The 23,739-nt window shown below is 45.6% G+C and overlaps 2 protein-coding genes and 1 long non-coding RNA gene across 8 annotated transcripts; 2 read left to right on the top strand and 1 right to left on the bottom strand.

The window, feature by feature from the left end:
- Positions 1-505: 505 nt before the first annotated feature.
- LOC130603267 (cytochrome P450 2K1-like) lies at positions 506-8,655 on the top strand. Of its 2 annotated transcripts, XM_057416897.1 has the most exons (10): positions 506-1,124; positions 3,491-3,653; positions 3,842-3,991; positions 4,269-4,429; positions 5,629-5,802; positions 6,342-6,483; positions 7,033-7,220; positions 7,737-7,878; positions 8,266-8,433; positions 8,523-8,655. In XM_057416897.1, exons 1-10 carry the CDS (start codon positions 927-929, stop codon positions 8,534-8,536), a joined length of 1,500 nt encoding a protein of 499 aa, XP_057272880.1. In that variant the 5' UTR covers positions 506-926; the 3' UTR covers positions 8,537-8,655. The 2 variants fall into 2 exon arrangements, with proteins under 2 accessions (XP_057272880.1, XP_057272878.1); XM_057416895.1 differs by having other exon boundaries at positions 8,266-8,535.
- LOC130603268 (uncharacterized) lies at positions 917-16,967 on the bottom strand. Of its 5 annotated transcripts, XR_008973103.1 has the most exons (6): positions 16,881-16,967; positions 14,158-14,285; positions 8,245-8,436; positions 6,327-6,455; positions 5,937-6,070; positions 917-1,165 (listed from the first exon to the last, which is right to left on the bottom strand). It is a non-coding gene; the product is annotated as an uncharacterized LOC130603268 (long non-coding RNA). The 5 variants fall into 5 exon arrangements; XR_008973105.1 differs by lacking the exons at positions 14,158-14,285; positions 16,881-16,967 and adding an exon at positions 8,533-8,666 and having other exon boundaries at positions 8,245-8,442; XR_008973107.1 differs by lacking the exons at positions 8,245-8,436; positions 14,158-14,285; positions 16,881-16,967 and adding an exon at positions 8,160-8,239.
- On the top strand, positions 11,481-23,739 carry LOC130603266 (cytochrome P450 2W1). The gene is made up of 9 exons (XM_057416894.1): positions 11,481-13,581; positions 15,911-16,073; positions 17,895-18,044; positions 18,138-18,295; positions 19,078-19,251; positions 20,214-20,355; positions 20,743-20,927; positions 21,498-21,639; positions 23,399-23,739. Exons 1-9 carry the CDS (start codon positions 13,225-13,227, stop codon positions 23,587-23,589), a joined length of 1,662 nt encoding a protein of 553 aa, XP_057272877.1. The 5' UTR covers positions 11,481-13,224; the 3' UTR covers positions 23,590-23,739.

The following is a 23,739-nucleotide window of genomic DNA, read 5'->3' as shown; positions in this document are numbered from 1 at the left end:
ACTGTGTTGCTCAGAGGTGATTTTACTGGGGTAGCAGGAAAACAGAATCAGAGCGGTCACCTGCAAGTAGACCTACTCCCACCTGCAATCTGAACTAGCACATATTCACGTTACCATCATTCCAACTCCTCCTTGGCAAGCCTTGTCTTCCCTGAGGTCTTCCTTGCCAGCTGTCCTTTGGGCCATGCATTATTGGGGGCTTTCCCTCCCGTGTCCTGCTTCCTTCCCAAGGAAGGAAGTCAATACTAAACAAGGATGTCATAACAGTATCCATATATAAACAAGAGTCAATATAGATTCCAGTATCGCAAGGTACAGCACACAGCAAGTACAGTCGTAAATAAGCTTTTTGAAAATAGTAAACCAATTGCCCACCAGATACATCAGTCCATCAGATACAGACAATGCAGCAGCAGAAAGAGGATGCAAAGGAAGAGGACAAAAAGCCCGAGACACCTCCAAAGAAATCCTGAGCATGTCCAATGGCAATGGCCTGCATGAGGTTTGGCGCCCAGTATTTTGGAAAGGACAAGGCATTCTTGGGAAGGAATCACCAAGGAAGCTTACATCACCAGTGGTCCAGCTGAGTCCTGTGACCTGGCACCCTGACAGCAACCCAGCGTGGTCCCTTAATTCTGTGCCTGAAATCACATACCACAACATGTCCACAACACAGATTTTCACTGGAAAACAAACACCTTGTCCCAGTGTTGTAAATGAAATAAGAGCTCCAGATTAAGATAATCCATGTTTCAGAATAAAATAGGGTGCTTTCTTTGGCAGAAAAATAAAATACATCTGGCCTAAGTGGAAGTAAACAAGACTTAGGCTCCTTTTCTCCATGTAAAGCCACTTCCCCAGAAGGTGTGTTCAGATGATGCTATAAAGGGACCCCAAGATGCTCATGCCCACACGTTGATTTAGAAATGGCCATACAGAGTTTGCTGCAGTACATGGGCTCTAGCTTGTTGCTCTTTCTGGCAGCAGGTCTGGTTGCTCTCCTTTACTTCGTTACCAGCTTGAAGAAGTCTGTTTGCAGTTTGCCTCCTGGGCCACGTCCTCTTCCTCTGATTGGAAACTTGAATGTGGTGGACCTGAAAAAGCCGTTCCAGTCGCTGACAGAGGTAGGGTCTGAGTGAGCAGGCAGAAGGAAAACATGCAATTCCTGGAATGAGAAACACAACTGTGGAAATGGAGATGTGATTGTGTTTGCATTGTGCGGAGGGCAGAAATTATATATTTGATGTATAGCCAGGCTGGCAGAATGACTATCTTTAGAGGTATATATGCACACACATGTATTTATTTATATAACTATAATACACGTATTCCTTCCTTTATATACATGTGAGTGTAGACCCCAGCCCTTGCAATCAGATCCATATTGTTGATATTTTGAGCCCCTCAGAGTCTGCAGGTAGAAGACTCAGGTTGGACCAGCCTGCTGACAGATATGGGCTATTTGGCCTGAAGAGATGTCTCGCTGCAGATAAACCTTTCCCACTGAAGGTAGGTAGGAAGGAAGAAAAGGAGAAAGGAAGGAAGGGTACCATGCCCACAGCAGAAGAAATCATAGAATCACAGAATGGTTTGGGTTGGAAGGAACCTTAAAGAGCATCTAGCTCTGACACACTGCCATGGGCAGGGCCACCTTTCAGTCAACCAGATTGCTCAAGGCCCCATCTAATCTGGCCTTGAACACTTCCAGGGAAATGGGATCATATGCACATTTATTTCCAAAGCTAATTATACCCCTTCAAGGCAAAGCTCAGCTCTGCCTCCCCAGCCCTTCCCCTGCACACACACACTGCCCAGCATTAGTTAAGACTTGATGCACGGCTTTTATATGTCTAGGTAACAAATAGCTTTTTCTTATGCAGCTCCATGGATAGTTTTATTACTAAAAGAGGAAAAAAAAAAAGACTTAAATATTATAAATCCAGGTGCAATATTTGTTTCAGAAAGTGTCTGCTGTGTTCCGTTAGGGTGGTGGGGACACGTCAATGTGAATTCAGATTTCTTCCGGTTGCTGTAGAAACAGTTGAGGTGCCATGAATGACCTGTCACATACCCTACATATGGGCTTACCAGACACTATGATGGGGGAAAGCCAGTCCCCAGTAAATTCTCTCAGCCACCTGAAGAGCCACAATGAGGGGGGGAGTGCAGACACTGAAATCTTCCAGGTTGTCATAGAAGAAAGGGTACCCTAGGGTGCAAAAGTACAGAATTCCTGTAGCAGTCATGCAGTGTTCACCTGCTTTGATTTACAGTGCAGAGGATTGTGAAGAGCCCAATGACGGGCTTCTGGTCCTGAGCTCCCACCTGATCATGGGTATATTTGAGGGTGCTGGTATGGAAGAACAGCTATTTTTTTGGTGGTATGGGGGTATTTAATAATACAAATGTCATGCGAAGGCACCAGACTTATTTCCTATAATCTGCCAAGCAGCTTTTATAGGCTTTCAGACCTGCCACATCCAATACATGGTGCTGCTAAAAATAAACAAGGTTGATGCCAAGAGTACAGTACTAATGCAAAGAAATGACCACAGGAAGGCTAGGAGTCGGCTGCAATTCTCTGCCCCTGGCTCTGCCACACACACTGTGAGCTGCCGGGGATGAAAGAACCAGTGTTAATGTTATCTCCCAAGCCGTCAAACCACCATTTGATGAAAACAAATTCAATTTGTCTGGTGTAATAACGGGAGCTGCTTCTAATCTGAAATTCAATTTTCAGAATGTATCTAATACATAGCAAATGCTAACTCAGGCGCATCGGAAACAAGAAGACATTTGGAGCGGATGGCTTGCAGTGTGTTTAAACCAAGTCTAAAATACAGAGTGAATGATTAGATTGTCAAAGCCACCCTTCTGTGTAACAGATGATTCAGATTTAATTTGCTGTAAAAGCCTAGAGCTCCTCTGATATTATCTACAAGAATCTGCTTCCTAGTTGGATTCAAGTTTCTGGTGGCCAGCAAATAATTTCGCGATGACTGCAACACTACCCACCTTGACATAATTAGGGACAAGTGCTGTCCTGAAAGAAAGACTTATTGTCTAGCTTTGTTTTTGTAGTGTTTGTGGCTTCGGCCTCAAAGATGTATGCACACCCGCTTGCCTCAGGTCACCAGCGTTAAAGTAAACAGGCCTGCCTCAGCTGCCTGCTACAGCAGTTTCCAACCAGCCTCCAAATGGTAGTATCACTATGCTGGCCTGTTACTGCAGAACACCACAGGAATGCGATGGCATTTTATTGACTTCTCCGATAGAAGCAGTGATAGCAGACACCTTGTTGTGCAAACAAGGTGCAAGCAAAGATGCTGGCAATTGATAGCTGTTGCTCATTAGTTGCATTGTAGCAGCACCTGGAGACTTCAGGCAGGGCCAGGAGGCTCCTTTGGGGCTAGAAAGCACCTAGGGTGGCTATTGCTAGCTTTTAGGTCCAGATTGGGTTCAGAATGAACATATTTATTCACCTTGACAGCTCTCCAAGATATACGGCAATGTCTTCACTGTGCATTTTGGACCCAGGAAAGCTGTGGTACTGGCTGGCTATGAAACCATCAAGGATGCCCTTTTAAATCATGCTGAAGAATTTGGAGAGAGGGCAGAAATACCCATATTTAGGAAAATGACACAAGGAAATGGTAAGTGACCTTTTGGTCGGTTGGGTCTGTGTTCATTATATTCTCTCAGGCAGGGATTATCAAGCTCTTACAGATTGCTTTTTGTCTATATAATAGTGTGTCAAGCAGCTGTGGTACCGGTGTGTAAGAAGGTCTTAACAACGTTTATTAACCACAGGTAACATAAGGATGTTACACCTTTATTTTAGGCATAGCATTCAGCCATGGAGAGCTATGGAAAACTATGAGAAGATTCACCTTGTCCACACTGCGAGATTTCGGAATGGGAAAGAGAACCATTGAGATACGAATCCTGGAGGAAGTAAATTCCCTTATCAAATATTTTGAATCCTACCATGGTGAGTGTCAAGACTTACATCCAGAGACAGAAAAAATGTCTAGCAGAACAATAAAGATTAATGAAAGTTTAACTCTAAGTAAATGCTATCTCATGGTTAAAGTTCAGCGTATGCTGAAGCAGGTTATTAAACTGAAGCCTTAAAACCTTGAAACTGAGTTATCTGCTATGGATTCTGGGTGGTGAATGAGGGTATTTTTTGGACTACATTTCCATAGGAAACCAGACTAAAATAAGCATCATCATATTGTCATTTGTTTTCATTGCTTCAAATACAGGGAAACCATTTGACACAAAAATGATACTCAACAGCGCTGTGTCCAATGTCATTTGCTCTATATTGTTTGGAGAGAGGTTTGAATATGATGATCCTGTATTTCTGACTTTGCTGAAGCTGATGAATGAAAATAATAAGCTGTTGGGCTCCCCTATGGTGCTGGTAAGAGCTTGATTTTATGTTTTAGCCTTTAGTTTTGGGGGGATATCTGGCTGCCTGTGTTTGTCCTTCTGGCCTCTCACAGCTTGCTTCTTCAGAACAATAACATTATCAGCCAGCCAGCCAGCCTGTACAGAACACATCTGTGGTTCTAGTTCCCCAACACACAGATTCCCAGGCCCCTGTGTGAATCTTATTAGTAAAAGAAAAAATGCTGAAGTCTTCACAAAGGAACTGTTTTAACCTCTTTGAAGAGCAGAAGCACAATACGTCTCTCGTATTAGACGGATCCTGAAATACCATCTCAAATCTGTCTCCTTGTATTACACACACCTTTGGTAACTGTCTCTGCCTCTCCTAGAACCAGGTTTGACAAACTTCTTTTTCTTTTATTTTGGCCACTGAAACTCAATCTTAGCAAACTGTCAGCTGATATAAGCCTGTTCCCTCCTGACACAAAGCTTCAGCTTTGAACACCGGCGGAGCTGTCTTTCTCAGCCACAGTGAGGTCTGTGGCCAGCTGTAACACCAGACTAGCAAAGCCCCTCAAACCACCATGCAAACACAGATCAGAGTTACACACTGTGTACAGAGACCATCCCAGAATGAGGCACCATAACAGCTAACGGCTGGTGTTTGTTCAGTTGTCTGGCAGGGCAGCTAGCGGACTTCTTGTGCACACCTCTCATGGGTTGATGGGGTGAGACCCCTCCTTTTTCCTGGCAGCATGTATGTCTATGCTCCTAGGAGCAGCATAGTTGGGTTAGCTTGGTGCCCTGCCTAAGTTACTTGGCTTGGAAAGCGCCATGTTGACACAGCAATATTGTTTGTCTGTGGAGGTGGTCAGTTCAAGTCCCTTCTGCTGCCACAGGATGTGACACACCTGAGATCTTCTCCTGAAATACGTACAATGCTCACATTCTCATCTTTCACATCTGAAACCCTGTAGCTCAACACCTGGAAGCCCTCAAAGATTAAGCTGATGATTCTCCCAAAAGTCATGTCGAGGACTCATGCAGAGATATAACAGAGAGAACACTCTATTTCTGCAGAAGTTCATATCTGCTTGGACTGTACAGGAGAATGCGGGGGAATTATGGCCTGAGATGTCAGGGCATGGGACAAGGGACCAGCAGTGTGGTTTGGGACAGCGGTGTATGTTCAAAATGCCAATTAACAGTAAGGCTTCTCTTGCTCCACAGTTATATAATTTCTACCCATCCCTTGGATTTCTCTCTGGAGCTTCCAGGACTGTGCTGCAAAACATCAGTGAACTGAATGCTTTCCTCCAGAAGCAATTCCAGGCACACAAGGAAGAGTTTAATGAAAATAACTTAACAGGCTTTGTGGATGCCTTTCTGATGAAGCAGCAACAGGTACTGTAAAGCCAAGTCTGAGTCTTTCTGTTCTCTTAGCCCTGACTTACTATTAGGGCTGATCCTCTGTGTGGGACTGAGAGTGAGTGGAAACAGAAGTGCAATAAGCAGAACATATCAAAGCTCATACTCACATTGAGCCGTGCTGTGCTCGCTCCATAGCTCCACTGAAACTGCTGGTTACAGGGATCTAGTTGTCAAGATGCCCCACGTAAGTGAAATAAGTTACCACTCAGCACACATAAGGAGGACATCATCCTAAACCTTCCTGTAAGAATAATAAGTGATTAACTTCATTGCAGTAGCTAAATGCCAACTAACCTCCCCTAACCTAGGGACTGCGCATACACTTGGGACCAGACGAATTCCACACAGCATAGGCCCTTCTGCTGAGAAAGGCATTTCCACCACTAGACATATAGTTTCCCAGAGCATATAAAGTCACCAAAAGCCAAATTGCAGACAAAATGGTGGCAACACAGTCATATATTGGTATCACTTGCTGTAGAACTTATGGCCATTACCTGTATGTTTTGAAGGAGTCAAAGAAAGGCCAAACTATGTTCAGCAATGGAAACTTGATGTTTTCAACCCTGGACCTCTTTGCTGCTGGGACTGAGACTACTTCTACAACTGTGCGCTGGGGTCTTCTTCTGATGATGAAATACCCAGAAATTCAGAGTAAGGCTGAGGAGTCCTCTTGTACAATATACTAATGCATGCTTAAGGCTTTGGTTGTGGAAGGGAGTGGAACTCATCCGTTGTTGTCCAGAGTAATTATTCTGAGTATTCTGGGAGAGATAACAACCGTTGACTTTACAAAGGAATTTTATTCAGCTGGATTGCAATAAAGCAGCCCAGCCAAGTGGGAGAGGCTGAGGGCCAGTCTACAGTTAACAGTAAAGATCCCCCATAGTTATTCACCTGCAGGCTATGGGCTTACGTCACTAAAGGTCTCCTCAGGAGCTGATTCTGATCTGGTTTCTGTTGAAGGTTATGGGGTAACAAAGGTGTGTAATCAGAATCAGGCATGGGATGTACTGTAGTGACTACAAGCTCCCTTGGCTCAACAACAAACCTGAAAGAACCACACCATGCCCTGATCACACACTTCTGCTCTTCCCAAATACCCCTCAAAATTTTCCATTACTTCACCTTGGCCAAACTGGAGGCAATTTCAGTTGCAAGATAAGAGGGTTATCAGCTTCTTAAACCTTTCCTCCCTCCAAGGAAAGATTCAGGAAGAAATGAACCACGTCATTGAACCAGGAGAGATGCCTAAGTTGGAGGACCGGAAAAAAATGCCTTACACAGATGCAGTGATACATGAAATACAAAGGTTTGCCAATATTGTCCCAATGGGCGTATCACGATCAACTCCTACCGATGTGAATTTCCAAGGCTACGTGATTCCTAAGGTGAGCTTTGAGGCTAGCAGCTTATGCTGCACAGATTCCTTACAGTTTTGTTTAAAGCAGTTAAGAATCAAAATATAAAAATCTAAAGATGCCACGATGTGTGGTTCAATCTATGATGTGATCCTTTGTCTTGGATCTAGAGTAGTTGTTATAAACAGGCACTGGACTGTTGTCTGTTGCAGTCTTTGAATCCTGAATAACCAGAGACTTTAATTAAATCACGCTGGTTTGAATCTCTTATACCAAATGTGGAACCTTTACTTCAGCATTCATTCATTCATTCCCTTTCTTTAAAGATCTGACTCTAAGAAGGGGCTGTTCTGTGGTCCAAAAAGACAGCAGCAGCTACTGATAGCAGGCAGAGCTACAGTGGGGCAGAGAAGCGTTCCCCAGTTCTATTTGCCATGGCTCAGTCTTATTTCTCTCTTCACATTAGAAAAAACCCAAGTGGCTAGCCTTGACTAGGAAAGTGATCTGGTCCAAACAGCTCCTGTGAGTTTCTTTCGTCCCTTTCAGGGTACAGAGATTATTCCACTGCTGACCTCTGCTCTGAATGATGAGTTACACTGGAAAACCCCAGATCAGTTCAACCCTTCCCACTTCCTGGATGCCAATGGGAACTTCATTAGGAGAGAAGCGTTTATTCCATTCTCTATAGGTGAGAGGGGTGTGTGTGTACCACCTGGGTCTGGGCTAATGGCATGGTTCCCCCTGATTCTAGGCAAATATGAAAGTCAGGGACTTAGAACATAGGATAAGGGATTTTTGGTCGTTTTTCCTGTCCACCATTGCTGCAGGTAACCACCTCTTTGGGAGATCCAGCAGACACTGATCTACCCACAGTCACTGAATAATTTCACATACCTACAGGCTTCAGTGAAGTTTGCAACTAGGCCAGTAGCACTTCCAATATACAGGGAGAAGGAAGGCATTTCCTACCTGAGCAGCCTGCTCTTACAGATGGTACATCCAGTTTAAAAGGTCTCGGACATCAACAGTAACAGTTACAGCACTCACCATATACTTCTCTCCTGGCTGTTTTCAGGACGAAGGGCTTGTGTTGGAGAAGGACTGGCCAAAATGGAGCTGTTCCTCTTCTTTGCTGGCTTGCTCCGCAGATTTGTTTTCCAGCCCCCTCCAGGAGTGGATAAGTCAGACCTGGATCTCACTGCTGATGTTGGCTTTACCTTGAACCCCATGCCTCACTTGGTTTGTGCTGTGCCTTATGAATGACCAGACAACACGGAGTTTGAGTAGTGAGCACTTCAAGCTTGAAAGCAAGTGTAGTTAAGGGGAAAAAAGCTTTTGGTACCTGAGCTTTAGGGAAACCGAAGACACCAGGCACTGCTCTTTTTCTTTCATTCATGCCATTTTTTCCAACAGCTTTTGTGGTGTCTGTCTAATGCGGATCCTTCAGACACCCCTGAGTACTGCTCTCAGAAACTGTGATTCATTCCTGGAACAGCACATCAGAGATGCAGTTTTCAGGGCTGTCTGAAAGAATGAAATGGCTTCAAGGCTCCTGTACAGATGTAACCCATCAGAGGCTCTCCCCTAAGAGCCTCCATGGGGAATTTCTCAGCCTGAAGTGTAAGCTTCAAGCTGAGAAAATTGGCAGAGCTGATTTTTGATGACCCTGCTGGAGACAACAGACACTAAATGGATCTAGAAATCTCCCTAGTACAGTTGTTCAGCTGAGCTTCAGACTGAGTTTCCATTGTGCGATACAACCTGCCTTATCTTTATTACAGAGTCCCAGACACGAGGGTGTAACATGGGCTGATGCCAAGCGCCAGGCACGGGACAGTTATCAGAAAACATCTAAGTGGTTTGGGAAGTGGGTTCATTCCAACTCACACTAGGCACTTTATGCTGAAGAGCCTATTTATGATGGGGCCAATCTAGCAGCTTTCTGCATCTGCTGAGAAAGGCATTTCTACACCTCCCTTACCTACCCTGGCTTCATGCTGTCTCTGGCACTTGTCTGACCCCTTACTGGGCCATCTTAGACCCCTAAACTGGCAGAAAATGACTGGCCAAACAAAGTGAAGTTTCTGAATCAACACAGCTAAAGCCGGACACAAGGCCAAGGCAGTGTGAAGGTGATGCAGCCTGGGGCTGGGCAGCAGGACTTGCCACGCTCCCATCAGAGAGCTAAGAGAGTCTCAGCCCTCTTCTCCATTTGCACCTTAGGAGCTGTAGTCACTCTCTAGACCCTCTCTACCCTCCTGGAGGAGAGAGGGTCTCCTGGAAGGAGAGAGAGGCTCCTTCAGTGGGTGATTCACCCCCCATAAGGTCTCAATTGCTTACTCTCTCTACTGACTGCAGGGTGAACCATCCTTCACAGGTTCCCAGTTCAAACTTCAGTCTCATGTATCAGGTGTGTTAGGATGAATAAGGACAGTATTGTCCATTTAACTGAAAATACAGCTTCAAATCTTTAGAAAATGCTGTTTGTCTTCAGCTCTAGACCAGGTACACGAGGCTGTGCAGCTGGTGTAGAGCTACAGCCAGCCAGCAACTTCAAGCTGTCTTCTTCTTTATACGTTCCTTATGTCAGGGATAGGCAGCAAGGTCTCCAGGCAGAGTAACAGCTCAGCCTGCACCACTGAGCAAACGCCACTGCCATGGGCTCCCATGGAAGTTACATGTGCTCAGCACACAGCAGGAGCAGGCCCATTGCAGTAAGAACTGCAAGTGAGATTTTGGTGCTTGCAGAATGTGCTTTGGCCACTTTCATAGGAAGTGAAGTTACAAATTCAGAGCTGGTAATGTTCTTGTTCTGCCAGCAGAGATCCTGCATCACTGTCACGGATAATAGGATTTTGAATGTAGTCGCTGTGAAAACAGATGTAAAACTGGTAATAGAGTCTGGAAAAAGAAGCAGGATAGGCTTTGTTACCAAGTCATTCACCTGTACCATTAACTTGTCCTGTGGGGTCTCTGCAGAAAGCTGGTGACACCCCAGAGACTGTGGCTGTCCTAGAGCAACTGTTTGACTACCACAATTAATGATCTATTTCATGTAACAGCCATCAGGAGTAGGAACACCTACCTGTACCCACAGGGCTACACCAGTTGAGGGAAGCATGATACGTGTGTGAGATCTGAACAGTGGCGCAGGTACAAGAGAGGAGGCTGCTGTGTGTGCTGTGAAACAAGGAGGAAACCACAGGTGGGTTAGGGAGCAGCGAGTCACTGAAGATGCTTTTGTGCTGGTTGAGGCAAGAAAGACAGGCTGGGATGAAAAGAAAAAAGGGAGAAAGTTACAGAGACTGAGGGGGCAGGTATGGTTAATATATAACATAAAACTAAAGCTGCTGTCACCTAAAGCTGATCTATGCTGCAAATGGAAGGAAAGAAAGGAGGAAGAGAATATGAAGGGATGACAAGTTGGGGCAGTCTTTGGCTATGACACAGACTCTTCACACTAGCTTTAGTTCATGTAACTAAAGGCAGCACTCTAATAGTTGCACTGTACCTTGTACTTGTACTGCTATTGCAGTGGTATTGCACTTGTATGTGCATTGTACCTACCACAGTGCTAGCCCCAGCTTCTGGTCACATCTCAAGGAGGCTGTAACTCTCGCTTATGTTTGTTTTGCTGTTGCTCTATTTGCAGTGTAACTACCGCAAGCCTGATCTTATCTCCTGCTTAATAAATAAATATTTTGCTCTGTTGCTGTTGATCTATCTGTTGTTGCAGGATGAACTTGATTTGGGGTCAAACTGATAAAGTTGGGTTGCGCTGCCTTTAATACACCCACTCTAGACAGGGATCCCTGGCAACACGCAGCCAAGACCCATTTAGCAATGCAAAGAGTAAGCAATACTCATAGCTACAAAGAGCTCAAAGGAAATAATTGGATGTCCAATCCTAAAAAATCACAACTGCTGTCTGAGACAGGATGTGGCTCTGGATGGGTCTCTACTGTGGTCTATTACAGTGATTCTTATGGCTCCTGCCCTTGCTTAGAAGGAACTCATCACAGTAACGCCAGCAGGAGTTATCTGAGGCTGCGGTCCTGGATGCACTGCTGGTCAGGAATGGGACTGACAGGGAAGGTGCAGAGATTTGGGGGGATTTACGTTAATTTAAAGGATGCAGGGCTGGTGCTTTACTGGTTGGCTCTCCCCAGGCTGGCTAACTGGCAGCACAGGTTGCTGGATGACGCCCATGCTCCACGTCCTCACCATCACTGGCTTCACATGCTGTGGCAGGAGATTGCCATGTGGGCACAAGGGATGGAGGACAACCTGGCTGCAAGCACCCCGAGGGGCCTGGCTGCCCCAGGAATGCACCCAGAGCAGTGTCAGCTCCTGGCAGGTGCTTTGTGCTCAGCCCTGTGTGCTCAGGCAGGGGAGCACGTAGCAGCGCAGCTCCGGAGTGAAACACGTACCAGACGCATTATTGAGACAGGAATTTCTTGTCATTGCAAGAGCTTTACTTACCTTTTGTCATTTTAATGCATTGCACTCAGAGCCTGGTTTAAGAAAACCTCAATACGCTCCCCCCCTGGCTTTTCAGAGATAATTTAAGTCTCTTTCTGAAAGGCCTTTTTATGATTTTAGCAGCTTCCAGGGCAAGGATGAAATACCAGGAGAGCAGCACGTAACTTTTGCACTGCAGGGCGCTGCCAGTGAAACAAAACCCCGCAGGAACAAACATTTTGCACAGGGCACAAAGCATAATTATGCCATCGCAAGTTCTCATCGCGGTGCCCACGTTCTGCATCCTGTGCCAGCCCTGATCCTTCTTGCCTGTCTTTACAGCCCCTCTGCCTCTCCGCGCAGTAGAGCAGGCAGGTTGAGTCATCCTTGGCATGCTCTGGGGGAAACCGTTGCCTCCAGCCCATTTCTTGGAAACTAATAAAAAAAAAATATCCCAGAAATGTTGCAACACAACGGGCTTCTTCTGCTTCTGGGTGTCTCTGGGGCTGTAACATCGCCACACTGCTCAGGCAGCTCCAGTGTGCAACCAGCAGCTGTTTGCTCTGGGACCATGCTAACCATTGCTGCGTCTCACTTCAGATTAGGTCCACTTCCCTCCCTAATTTTGCATTTGCTTAGGACCCATATTTGCTGAATAATGGCCTTTATATGATCTAACCTTTGGACAAATGTACCTTTAACCTTGCACTTCCTGATCATGTAAGATAGCTCTTTCTTCCCTGAACAGTCTTATTCCATTGACTGTTTTTCCCAATGTCTTCCTGAAAACCACTATTCAACCAGGCAGATCTCAATTCTTTCCATACAGGATTTAAACCTTTATGAGGGATGCAAGCTCCAGGTGTTTAGCATCTTTAATTTAAAATCATTCCTTTTTTCTCTCTTGTTCCCCTTCTGAAGCCTAACAGGTCATCTGGTTTCATTAACTTCATCAACTTCTTTCCTCTGTTTCTTAGAAGCTGCTCTTGCAAAAGGAAAAATCTTCCCCAAAGTTTCAAATCTAATTTTGTCTTTCCATTCCACTCATGAATCCACTCATGATCACTTGATCCAAGCTAATTTTCCATGGCTAGCTATTACATGTCCTCTCCTTCAGACACAAGTCTGAAATCCCATCCCTTCTGGGCAGTTCAGAGCTGACTTTATGAAGAACCTCCAGGGATACATGGGCTTTACCATCATTAACAACCTTTGATCTCCATTTGACATCAAGAAAGCTGAAGTTTCCCATAACAATACTATTTTTCTCCTTAGTAACACAGAGATCTCAAATCCTACCCAAATCTAAACCTGGAGATTTCTAATAGGATTCAAGGAAACCTTTTTATTTCTCAGTGTGAGTGGAGTGTTTGAAGGGTCACAGTGCTGCTAATGAAGGACCCTGAGGTCTCAGGGGAGGAGGAGGTTATAGAAGAATGCCAAGCACCTTTTCCCATGTATATGTTCTTGCACACACATGCATGGGTTTGTAATTTGAAACTCTCTTTACTTCTGGACAGGCTTTACAAACTGCTTAGACCACATTCTCTGAGGTGTTTAAAGAGGGTGGAGTATGCAGTATTTATTTAGGTACTCTACAAACCTTAATAAGAATCGAGTGCTTGTAGCGATCGCAGAGAGCAAACAGAGAGCCAGCTGGCAGAAACTGAACAGTGCCACTGCATTTTTATTGCTTCTAGCTCCCCCCAAACAGATTATTGCTGAAATAATTATGTCTTTTTTAATTTCATTTATCTCTGATCCTACATTAATTTCTCTGCTATGTGCAGCAGTATTATTAGCTGTAGTCTATTTTTCAACTGGCTATAAAAATTCAGCTTTTAAATTTCCTCCTGGTCCAACTCCTCTTCCGATCATTGGTAACCTGCACTTGGTGGACATTAGAAGGCAAGATAAATCACTAATGAAGGTAGGACAATAACCCCCAAACCCAGACCCTTATAGATTTTTAAAGCTGCCTGAGATGTTATCAGTGAAAAGTTTTTGTCTTTTTTAATTCAAACTAAACTGTAAAGGTGTGAGAACTGCTTTATAACATTTTTCTAGGCTTCTTCTAGCCAGTGTCTGTGTTGATGAAATGCCATTTATGAGCGATCACTCATTAAAAAAAGACCTTTGGGTAATACGGGATTTCTCCATGTAATTGTGAGGATGTACACGAAGTATATAATGCTTGTGGGATTTCAACTATTAATTTGACAGCTCGGGCGCTTGAAAATCTTTTAAAGCATTAGGACATAACTAACATGAAATGAAATCGCTTCCCTCTCCTCCGCCCTGGCAAGTGGAATTCTACAATGCAGTGACCCCAAAACTGCTCTGGGGAGGGCCAAATGCAGATGCCCCATGCAAAATCCACTTCCTTCTTGGTGACTTGGATACGCATTAAAATCTGGATGTCGGTACGAGAAGAGGGATGGAAAAGCTGTGCTGAGGAACCAGAATGAATAGCCTGTAAGCTCTTCTACTAACCTGTAATTAAGACAACTCACCCAGCTTATGGTGGTAAGCGGGTCTCCTGTGCAAGATGAGGCTGGCACAGCCCGGGGTGCTTGTGTCAGGCTCTTAAGGGCTCTCCCCTTGATTCAGCAGACAGCACCAGCAGGGATCGACCTGCACCGGGGTCAGGGAGAGAGTGAGCAAACAGACAGCGGCGGTTCCCGACGAGGCGTCGACACGGCTTCCGTAACGCCGGTGCTCAGCAAACACTGGTGCTTCTATAGGAGCAGCAGGGTGGTGGGAGAGCTCTGCTGCCGGGTGAGGCTCCCAGCACCTGGTGCTGTTGTGGGCAATGTCAGGGCTGGGGTCAGTTTACTCAGCGGGGCTCGGCAGACGTTGCTGCAGCCTCTGAACGGCGGTTTGGAATTACCTCCGCATGCTTTCATCACCTGCTAGGCTCTGTTTGGTATTGCCTATGTTTGCATTTACTTTGGGATTACTCCAAAGGGGTTATCCCTCCATCTCACCCCACAGAGAGCAAAAAACGGTGATGGCATAAAGCGGCAGGCACCAGGGTTTGTTGATGCTTGCATCCTGATGGGGTGCTCCCCTCATCCCTGAGGAAGCTGCCAGAGGAACCGGCACAGGCTGAGGCTGCACGTATACACCGTGTGTTTGCTTAGACAGCAGATTTGGACTGTGGCTTCCCATCACCTTGCTCCAGCCCAGCCCAGCCTCTTCTCAGCTGTCCCTGAATGCTGTTACCAAGCTGCCAGGAATCAGGCACACACATCAGTCCTTGTGAAGCATGGATTCCCCATCAGACTGTATTGCTCTGCTGCAGACCTCTTTCCTGGGCTAAGAGGAGTGGGGACCAGAGCATAGCACAGCAGTTCCAGGGGCACATGTAGGACATGCCAGTGGGACTGTGTGCTCCGGGGGGGGGGGAGGTGTCAGCTCCCTGAGGCATTGCATTGCCTTTGTAAACCAGCCAGCAAGGCACAGTGAAAGAATCTTTCTGTGATATGGCAAAAATACACGCAGAGCCTTCTCAGTGCGAAATGAGCATCACTTTGTGTACAGGCACAGGGAAAGCCAGCAGTTCGGGCAGCCTCCTGCTTCTTTTCATCACCTGCTAGGTGCTCCTGCTGTGGGTTTCCCTGTTACGCTCAGCTGAGCTGTAGGTACCAAAGCCATGTCCGAGCAGAGGGGCATGGATCTGGAATCTGCGGTCAGCCAGGGCAAACTGAACACCCAGCATGCAGCAAACGGTTCCTCTGGTCTAATAGCAGGGATGCAGAAATGCTTTAGTACAAAAGGAGCATTATACCAAAGCTTTTCTGGGCGACAGCATCATTATTTGCGCCGAAATGTCTTCTCTGGTTTGCCAATTTGTGTTGCCATTTGGGGTCCAGTTTTAACTCTAGGTGTTTTGTTTGGGTTGGTTTTTTTGGTTTTCATTAGTTTCTCTTTAAGAGCAAACCCAGATTAATAATGCACTGATGGGGGTGGGGGTTCTTTGATGGCAAGAATCCTAAAATCTACATGGATGCTGGCCAGGTATCCATACAAAATGCATTGGGTTTGACTGTGATAAGCTTTAGCTCACAGGCACCACTCTGCAGGTGGCGGCTCCACCGCCATTCCCAGCTGGATGCCAGGATGTAATGTCAGAAAAGCAGCAACTGATGTAATATCAGAATGCAGATGCAATTCTGATGTAATATCAGAAAGGAACAGGTGCTTGCCCCATGCACGCTCCTTCCCTTCCTGACCATCACAGCTCACCTCTTTTTCAGCTTGCAGAAAAATACGGCCCCATCTACACCCTCCACTTTGGGTTCCAGAAAGTTGTGGTCCTGACCGGGTACGAAGTTGTGCGGGAGGCGCTTGTGAACTACACAGAGGAGTTTGTAGACAGACCATCCATCCCAATATTTGACCAAATTCAGAACGGAAACGGTACTAGAGCAATGAGTGAGGGTGGGCGGGAGGTGTTGCTTAGTGCCAGCATAACTGTGCATCCCAGGAGCCCGGCTTTCTAACATCCCCCCTGGGCCCTTCTGAAGCCAAGCAGAATGAAAACATTTGGCTTTCCTCACTTCCATGCACTGCTTCCTTGCTTTTCAGCATTTTTGCTAATCCATGTCCTAACCATTTGAGGGGGAGGAGTGGGATTTTTAAAGGCACTGGCAATTTTGGGGCTAATTTCCATCGGATGTCAATGAGAGCGGAATTTACAAACCTTCCCCATGGTTTCAGGGGACTTCAGACTAACTGGTTTGGCTGTTTGGAGCTGTAGCGCTTCTCCCTTTCTCCCACTGCCAGATGCCACAATCTGGGACATCATCAGTCCCCGGCATCTTGCCTCTCCACAAAGGCTCTTGTGGATCAACATGAAGCAAACTCAGGCAGAAGCAACTGGCTGAGGCTGGAAATTCACCCCCACAAACAATCCCATAGTTTTTCCAAGGCAACTCCCCATCCCTGAGTATTGCAGAGGACTTTTTGCCTTGATTTTCCATCCTCTGCTTCAGCTGTGGCTCTAACTTTGAGCATCTACCTGGCAGCTTTATATGCTGGTTACAGGCTAAAGTTGGGATTACAGCTAGAAATTAAATTACCCAGCCATAATGTCAACAGATTAATTTATCGCTACATAAAGAAAAGGAATCGCTGGGGAGAAAAGCATTTTTCAGAGCTGATTTACATGTAAAATATCCTTGGGGCAGACTGGCAGTATTGCACTGTAAGTCCTTTCACACTTACCTTCTCAGCCCGGGACCGAGCCGCTTAGAGGTGGAAACTCACAGAGGTGAAGTAACAGTGGTCATAAACTTTCCCAGGGAACATCTCACCATGTCCATTTGTTGACTCTGAAGCTGCAGAAAAGGAATGATCCAGATGAAATTGCATCAATTAAAGAAGAATTTAAAATCAAATTTGCTTTGGCATTTTTAGAGCAAGAAGTTTTGCTTTCCAAATGGAAACTACACTGCTTGAAAACGGTGTTTATTCTGCAGAAAGCAAACACATTTAAAAACCTTGCAGCCAACATGAAGATGTGAAGTGCTGGAATCCAGCTTCTTGATTGGCACAATCTGAGATAGTGTTTGGATTATATTAACCTAAGTTTTTCTTATACTATTTCCAACACCCTGATGGGATGAAATACCTATCCCTGCTTTGTGGTGTTAGAGATCACCAAGGCATGAATTCAGAAACCTCCACAAAATGATAGTAATAGTGTCATTGCTGAAAACACAATGCTACTGGGAATCTCAATAGAAGAGCTCAGCACTGAGGGTTGTGGAGATTGAATTATCCCATTCCACGTTGATAAAATAGCTTTATAACTGGAATAGGACAAAGGGTAAGCTTCAAAGATATAAGGTTGTTGCTTGAGGCATGAGACTTGCAGCCAAACGAGGTCAGAAATGTTGCAGGACTGACTGAGACCTACATCTCTCCCCAGCTCTACAGCCAAACCGTACTGGTTTGAAAGCCATACCTGCTTATCTTGCACACAAGGAGAGGGCTGTGGCAAACTGGTTTGGGTGGGAGCCTGTTTTTCCCAAACTACAGGCTCAGTGAGACTGAGAGAATGGAGGTGAGAGCATACAGGGATGGGGCACACAGAAATGGGAGACCCTTAGTCCCTAAATCCACGGGAAACTGGGCAGCAGAAATACTTGTGGAGATCCCTCCTCATCCCGTCCCCTGCTTTGTTTGGTGGGGCTCCTCTGTGTGTGAGCCGAGTGCAATGTCTCATGGCCCCCCCAGGTTTGTTCTTCTCTATTGGGGAGCTGTGGAGAACAACTCGGAGATTCACGGTATCCAGCATGCGCAACCTCGGCATGGGGAAGAAAACGATAGAAGGGAGAATTTTTGAGGAGCTTCACTTCCTTATTGAGATGATCAAATCCTTCCAAGGTGAGCTGCAGACCATCCCAGTGCTGTACAGCCTCATACATGTCACTGCTGCTGCAACATCTCACTAATATCTGCATTCTCCTCCCATTGTAGGGGAACCTTTTAGCTTGACGTCCTTCAACTGTGCTCCAATCAACGTCACCTTTGTCATGCTGTTCGGTGAGAGGTTTGAATATAAGGACCCAACATTTATCACTCTCCTAAGACTCATAGATGAAGTTATGATTCTTCTGGGATCTCCATATTTGAACGTAAGCAACCTGTCCCACAGAATAACACTCTTTTACGCAGACACATTACATTTGTGTGCAACACAAACCATAGCGTTTGGTTCAGCAGTTCTCAAGTGTTCAGCACCATTACACCCAAAATGTGACAGTCCTCCAGATACCACTCTGGTCACCACAAACGTGTTGCCAGATTACCCTTTGCTGCTCTGCTTTTGAACCATCCTGCACATCTGTGCAGAGCTAAAATAAGAACTGAAGTATGATTATTTTAGCTGTTTTTGCCTTTTCAACATAATTGCATCACCTAGGCTTTGCCTGTGCTGTGTTTTCTATGTGTCTTTTCTATAAAGACACATTCAGTGTTGATGTCTACGCGAGTGACATTTCACAGACTGCATGAATATGCTTCCTTGGAGAGTGCCAGGAAAACTTTGCTTATCTTCAAACTATCATACCCAGTCCTTCATAACCGACGCTGGAAAAAACTAACTAATCTCATAGTGATTGAAACTGCTGGTGGCCACGCACACTGAAGTCCCAGCTCTGTTGAGAGGCTGACCTGGTACAGCTTAACCTGGTACCAGCAACAGCATAAATGCTTAAAATTAAGTAGTACTAAATAAAGGCTCAAAGCTCAATAAGGAAAGCCTTCCCCTATGAAAATCTGCCTGGGAAGTCCCTGGGATGCTAAGATACTGCTACATGACAAAACTCAACTGATACGTCATGCCTTAGGAAGAAGCTGTTTCAGCATGCTGATATTTCTACAGACTTACTGCTTCTCTTTCTTAATTCCTCATTAGTATTTCAATTTCTACCCATTCCTGGGATTTCTTTTCAAAACCCACAAGATCATGCTTGGGAAAATAGAAGACGTGCGTGCCATTTTAAGGCAATACATGAAGGCGAGCAGGGAGGATATCAATGAGAACAGCGTGAGGAGCTACATTGATGCGCTGATATTCAAGCAACAAGAGGTATTTGCTTAACTCTGTTGACTGTAATGTCTCCTTTGGATTTTCTGGTTAAAACAATTGCTGAGTCTTGATTTCAGCCATGTCATGTAAACTTCTTGAAATCCATGCAGTTATTCTAGTGGCACTGAAATCAAGCGTCAGTCTCTTACAGTTGGTGGAATTTACTGTAGGGATTTTTCTATCAAAATTACCATATGAAAGCCACTGTCTCAGTCCACTCTTGAAATAGCAGCACAAATAATATGAGATCAACTCCTTTTTCCTAGTAGAAAATGCATGAAGTCACATGAAAGCTGACTCTGCCTTTCTTTTTAAGGCAACAAATCAATTAATCATTGATACTGTTGCTCCAAGACAAACTACAGACTAAGTATGAACGATAAATCATCAGTACAAGTCCTAGTCCTGCCCTGTATCTAACCTTAGTAGAGACTTGGCAGTTTCACACATCAGTTGATTTCTTTCAACCTCAAAAAATTGGGCTCTGAGTTTTACCTTCTTTCAAAATGGCTCTAGGCCAACCTTAGGCACTAAGTGTTCCACCCAGCTATGTGGAGGAAGGGTCAGTATAGTCCTAAATGGCCTGAAGGTCATTTTAAACATTGTTAGGGGTTTGAACCTGCCTTTGGGCAGGAGGAGTCCTTAAGAGTTAGGACTAGCTGAATTTCCTTCTGCAAAGGGGATAGACGGACAGGGCTTTTTCCAAACCCGCGAGGCTGAGTACATGAACAGCATCTGGTCCTGGGCTTCAGCCTGCTTCTGGGTGGAGATGGATGCTGAACCAAAACTTCACTGCAAACCTTCCATCTTTGGTGAATGATTCGCATTCAAGATCAGGTCCATTTTATCACCTAGTTCACAAACACAAGATCATAGTTAACACTGTCATAGGCTATGCAGATTTTCCCAAGCTAAGACTGATGATGGCTTTAAGACCATTCTTACCACTTGTGTTTTTCAAGGAGAAAAACAAGAAAGACAGCCTCTTCCATGATGACAACTTAATGGCATCCATACTCGACCTGGTCATGGCAGGAACAGAGACCATAGCCACAACACTCCAGTGGGCCATCCTGCTGATGATGAAATACCCAGAGATTCAAAGTGAGCTCCTTTTACCTCCACTTTATCTGCGGCATGGCTGATATGAGGAGGGGAGAGGTCTCAGATCCACAAAAGCTCTTTCACCTTAAGAGCTGAATCTCATCTCTTAATTGTTATGAATTCCTGATGTAATTAGATGTTGATCAAAGTCACAACAAAATAGTCCGTTTGCCTTGCTAGGAAAGAGGATGGATGGAGAGTAAAGTATGATGCTGGGGAACCAGCCCATCCACATGCCTGAACTAGAAATAGAGGGGGCAAACCCAAGCTGATGTTTTAAGGAACCCTCTCCCTCCAGACCCTGGAAAAATATGTTTTTCCCCAAACCAGATCCAAGGAGGGAGTTTATTTCCTTGCAGGGACATACATTTTGCTTGATCCTTCCAGAAAAGGTGCAGGAGGAAATTGGGAGAACTGTCAAAGCTGGAAGCTGGGCCACATATGAGGATCGGAAGAACATGCCGTTTACAAATGCAGTGCTACATGAAGTGCAGAGGTTTATCACACTCCTGCCCCACGTTCCTCGCTGTACTGCTGTTGACACCCACTTTAGGGGCTACTTCCTTCCCAAGGTAGGTAACTGCTCCATCCCAGGAACACATCACCCTCCTCATTTTTGCCACTGCCACTACAGACCAATATCTTTAGAGGGAATAACAGGACAGAAGCCCAAAACAGGTGTCCAGAATCATCCCCAGAAGAGTTTCTATATTGAGTCTATGACACTGGTACTGTAGGGCTATTGCTTCATAGTTGAGTCCGTTCAACTACACAGAATCCAGAGAGACTGGTATTGTAGGACTCGATTCTGTCACTCTCACTTCCTCACTCTACAAGTGACCCTGGTTTACCTCCTTGATGCCATCTGCACAGTGAATTACTTGCAAGGGAAGTAATTTACAGGATCTGACCCTTTCCTTGAGGTTTTCACAGCACCACGTGGCATTTGGCTTCAGTCCTTGACACTGCTGGGAAAACCTCAGTGAATTCTCTCTTTACTGACTGATGGGGTAAACCACTCAAGAGTTCTCCACCTACCCCTGGTGGAGCAAATGTCCTGGAACACTGAAGTCTCTGCTGCAAAATGAACCAAACCAAAGCATTTCTGCTAACTTTGGTGCTTTCATGTACTTCTCTTCCAGGGTATAATCGTAATCCCATCACTCACCTCAGTGCTGCTGGATAAGACACAATGGGAGACACCACATCAGTTCAACCCTAACCACTTCCTTGATGCTGAAGGGAATTTTGTAAAGAAAGGAGCTTTCCTGCCCTTCTCCACAGGTAACTAACAGGCTGATCTGCACAGAGCTGAGGCTATAGCAGGATCATTTTATTACTATGTACACTAACAGGGTCTTCATGGCTAAGAACTGCCTTTAACTTGGTCAGTAAGCAACCAGGCAACTGAACAGAGTCAACTATTCTGCATTCAGGCAAACGGCTGCTCTCAGAGCACACCTCTCTCACCACTAAAGGCATTGGTTCCCAAGGGCTCAACTAAAAAGAAGAAAGAGATAAACTGCATCCAACAGAAGGTCGAAAACTGCCTCAAAGCTGTCAGCAATAGGTGGATAATCAGACAGGACTGGTGGGGCTGCCAGCACAGCTATGCACAGGGTTCCATGAGCTCTCCTAGGAGGGAGGGTACAATCCAGGGACCCTTAAATCCTGTCTCAAGTCCCATGTGTGAGTGGGTCTGATGGACAAGGTCTCATCCACTGCCCACCATAGCCAAGCAAGGGAGTCCCAATAAGCCTTGCACCTGGGCTTGGTATTACAGCCAGCAGAGATCCTGTACAGGACAGAATACACCAACCCTTATTACTCTCGCTATGAAATCTTAAATCTAAGGCCCTGGATTGTTCCCAGAAGTCACCTTGGACTGTGATTCTTCCAGTGGCACTTTTGAGAGCTCCCAAAGATTCCCAGCAAGACCTGCTCTTTTAGAGGAAGAAGCGCAGCCCTGTGGTTAGGGGAGGTGACCCTGACACTACCTCCACTGGCATTTTGGTCAAGTCACAAACTTTTTCTTTTATTGTTCTTTTTAATCTCAATTTCGCCTTCAAAATACAATTAACATTCTCTTTCTGGAGGCTCATAAACCCTGGGACTTAAACTGAGCTAATCATAGGAACAGTTGTTAGGTATCAGAAATCCTCCCTTGAGACATCCTGGAAGAAGAAAAGTCTCTTTCTCCATGCCTTCCTAACAGCCATAAGCACTTTCAAAGGCTGCTCATTTCCAGACATTCCTGCCCCCAGCCAGTGCCCTCCATAGCTGCAGCAGTGTGCGTTATGAAAGGGCACAGCTGGATGGAAGAGTCTTGCTGGGAGTTAACAAACCCCAACACTGCAGGAGGCCCTAAGTGCTATAAAGGGAGATTTCCTGCAGAATCCTACAAATCCTCCCATGCAACTTCAAACCTTCCAGCTGTTCCTCTGAAAGGATGGCTTGAAGGAATTCCAGAATGTGCTCCAACCCCAGAGCCTCAGTACTGACTTTGGACATTAAAAAGCCAGTCCTTGCTTGTCCACCAAGAGCTGCAACAGTACAGGGACCACCACACAGGGGCTGGGAACCTGGCACAGAGAGAGGGTAGGAAAGAAGAAACACAGTCTTTTCTGTAAGTGGGATGTTAGGATAAATTCCACAGGAAAAGTGAGTTTCAAGCCATTCCACTTTGGGAGGAGGTGGCATTTTTCTGTCAGGCTGCTTTTCAAAGAGAATGGATTAAAGATACTGAGGGAGTTGGAAGAGCTAAGAGGAGAAAGTACAACATAAATGAATAATAACCCTATAATATTGCTGCGACTTGCTGCTGCAGGTGGCTGTGTGACAAAAAAGACCAGGCAGGCACACTGTGCCAGCGTGACTGGGACAGCTAGCTTCAGCAGCTTGGGTTCCTCTACTCCAAAATACTTCTGGTGCATTTAAAGGTGTCACTGCCTCTCCCATCACAACATTTCAGATGCTAACATGTGCATGGCACACACTGTAGTCTGCTCTTTCCATCAAGTAAACATGCCGCTTTCATCTGCAGGGCGAAGGAACTGCATTGGAGAAAGCCTGGCCAAGATGGAGCTGTTCGTCTTCTTTGTAGGGTTGCTTCAGACATTTACTTTTCAACCCCAGCCAGGAGTTTCAGAGTCTGACTTGGACCTTACCGTCCCCCAGACGACTTTCACATTAAGGCCTCAGCCTCAGGCAACCTGTGCTATCCTGCGTGAATAACCACAGCCTTGCTGAAGAGCAACCCAACGAGTGGGGAAGCTGCTTACACCCAACTTAGCTATGCTAGGACTTGCCATCCCCCATGCTGCCACACCACCCTCTTTCACATCCCCTTCCCGCTGTCTCCATCCACTTCCACTCCACTGTTCT

This window comes from Pezoporus wallicus, unplaced genomic scaffold (assembly GCF_028554395.1).
Source record: "Pezoporus wallicus isolate ANWC-B61680 ecotype Strahan unplaced genomic scaffold, APGP_CSIRO_Pwel_v1 scaffold_7392, whole genome shotgun sequence".
Classification (NCBI taxonomy): domain Eukaryota; kingdom Metazoa; phylum Chordata; class Aves; order Psittaciformes; family Psittacidae; genus Pezoporus; species Pezoporus wallicus.
The sequence above is the reverse complement of the archived record's forward strand: the minus strand, read 5'-3'. Positions and strand labels throughout refer to the sequence as shown.